Source organism: Myotis brandtii, unplaced genomic scaffold (genome assembly GCF_000412655.1).
Source record: "Myotis brandtii unplaced genomic scaffold, ASM41265v1 scaffold270, whole genome shotgun sequence".
Taxonomy (NCBI): Eukaryota; Metazoa; Chordata; class Mammalia; order Chiroptera; family Vespertilionidae; genus Myotis; species Myotis brandtii.
The window spans coordinates 908,812-911,484 of record NW_005360273.1 but is presented as its reverse complement, the minus strand read 5'-3'; the positions used below and the strand labels follow the sequence as shown (position 1 = coordinate 911,484).

Below are 2,673 nucleotides of genomic sequence, written 5' to 3'. Positions count from 1 at the left end.
GAAACAAGTATACAAGACGAGTGTGGATGGGAGAGTTGGAAGGGGTCGACCTCAGCAAATGTACCTCAATCAGATTGAGGACGTTTTTAGCAAAGGCCAGCTTAGGAGTACCCTAATTAAGTTAATAACAATGTACCTACCTATATAGTTTAAGTTTAAAAAATTTGGCTCTCAAAAGAAATTTAAATCGTCGTACTGTTGATATTTGGCTCTGTTGACTAATGAGTTTGCCGATCACTGATTTAGGCCAGCTAGCTTGAGGATGCCTGAAAAAGGAGAGGAGTGGGATGGAGAAGAGGGGAGATGGGGGGGGGAGAGAGAGAGAGGGAAAGAGAGAGAAAGAGAGAGAGAGAGAGAGAGAGAGAGAGTGATTGATTGATTGGCTGCCCTGACTGGGGCCAAGAAATGATCCCACAACTCAGTTACGTGCCCTTGACCTGGAATTGAACCCCAGAACCTTCCGTGCACAGGCCAACACTCTAACCACTGAACACACTGGTAGGGCTATCCTCATTTATTTATTTTTATGTATTTATATTTTAAATATATTTTTATTGATTTCAGAAAGGGTGGAGGGAAAGAGATAGAAACATCAATGATGAGAATCATTGATCAGCTGCTATAACACCCCATTCCAGGAAAGAGTGGCCAATCAGCGCATTGCATTCCCATGTCCTGCAAAAGGTGTGTAATACCCAGACATATGGGCATTGGCATAATGTCATATTGTTCCTTCTACACTGAGCCCACATCAATTCATAAAATCCCACTTGAGAGTTCTTGTTATAATACCTGGGCATAATAGAAACTAATCCCTCTTTCAAATAACAGCTATTTGAATAGGTGTTTTTTCTTCAATGAAAAGACCTTCTGCTCCTCCAAACTTGCCTCATCTAGTTTGTCTTCCATATAGTTCATGCTCTTTCCCATTACTTCTCATCTCTATTCTATCAGGCTTATTTAAAATGTGAATTATAAAGCATCATTTTATTACATCACTTATGCAGTCTATTTGGTTGGGCAATCTTCGTGTTTATTCCTTTGATAGTATCTTATTTTCCCTCTTCCTTTATTTTTAACCAAAAACTCCTCATATATCTAGACTATTTGATTAATATAGTTTTTCCCAGTGAGCACCATGATTCACAAGAAAATGCTTTTCTTTTATTACTGTCATCTGAAGGTCTTGATAAAATTAACTTTGATCAAACTCTACACTAGAGATCATAGGTCTCTTAAGACTAATCAGGAATTAGAGGTGCCCATGCCAGGGGAAATTATCTTGAAAGTAGCATATACATTAGGGTGCAAATTATTTCCTCCTAGTATACTAGATCTTTAATAATGATTTCTAATTTTGTTGTAAAATATCACAAGGCTTTAATTCCTTTTTTAGGTACTCCCAAACCAACCATCAAATGGTTACGGAATGGTAGAGAGCTGACAGGCAGAGAGCCCGGTATTTCTGTCTTGGACGAAGGCACAATGTTGGTTATTGCTTCTGTTACACCATATGACAATGGGGAGTACATCTGTGTAGTAGTCAATGAAGCTGGGACCACAGAAAAAAAATATAACCTCAAAGTCCATGGTAAATACAGATTAAAATGCTAAAATCACAAAATTGAATATGTGACATTTTCAAATTATTATATATAAGTTATTCTCTCAGTGTAGTATTATGTAATGTGAATAGAAATGTTATCAAACAAAACTGGTCCTCTGATTGTATTTATTGACTGATTTGATTAAAACTTTGTGTAATTTTTTTATTGTGACTTTAACATTTTTTAAAATTTTTATTGAATTTATTGGTGTGACATTGGTTAATAAAATAATATTGGTTTCAGGTGTATAACTCTATAATACATCATCTGTATATTGTATTGTGCATTTACCACCCCAAGTCAAGTCTCCTTCCATCACCATTTATCTCCCTTTACCCTCTTCTACCTTCCCCCACCCCCCTTTCCCTCTGATAATCACCACACTGTTGTCTGTGTTTATGAGTTTGTTTTTTTATTTGTTTAATCTCTTCACCTATATCATTCAAAATTCAAATGGTAGAAAAATATATATAGTCAAAAGTGTCATGACTAGGAGCTGAGTCATCTACTTATCCTCCCTAGGGCCAAAGAAAGTCATTAGCTTTATATTTATGTGTGTGTATCTTCACAGAGATATTTATACATATGCAAAGAAATATATATACATTTTTATCCTCATTTTATTTAATTTTAATTTTTGGTTAATCCTCACCTTAGGATATTTTTCCCATCAATTTCTAGAAAGAGTGGAAGGGAGGAAAGAGAGACAGACAGACAGACAGACACAGACATTGATTGGCTGCCCTGACTGGGGCCAAGAAATGATCCCACAACCCAGTTACGTGCTCTTGACCTGGAATTGAACCCCAGAACCTTCTGTGCACAGGCCAACACTCTAACCACTGAGCCACTGGTAGGGCTAGCCTCATTTTATTTATTTATTTATTTTTATGTATTTATATTTTAAATATATTTTTATTGATTTCAGAGAAGGTGGAGGGAGAGATAGAAACATCAATGATCAGAGAGAATCATTGATCGGCTGCCTCCTGCATGCCCCCTACTGGGGATCAAGCCCACAACCCGGGCATGTGCCCTTGACCGGAATCAAACCTGGGACCCTTCA

At 37.1% G+C, this 2,673-nt stretch overlaps 1 protein-coding gene across 1 annotated transcript in view; it reads left to right on the top strand.

The window, feature by feature from the left end:
* LOC102263923 (hemicentin-1) overlaps nucleotides 1–2,673 on the top strand; it is a gene marked incomplete at its 5' end in the record, with an annotated part of 222,783 nt that overhangs the window by 63,799 nt on the left and 156,311 nt on the right. Inside the window, one exon of the mRNA XM_014541442.1 lies at nucleotides 1,397–1,591. Within this exon, the coding sequence (XP_014396928.1) occupies nucleotides 1,397–1,591 (195 nt within the window). The remainder of the gene's footprint in view (nucleotides 1–1,396; nucleotides 1,592–2,673) is intronic.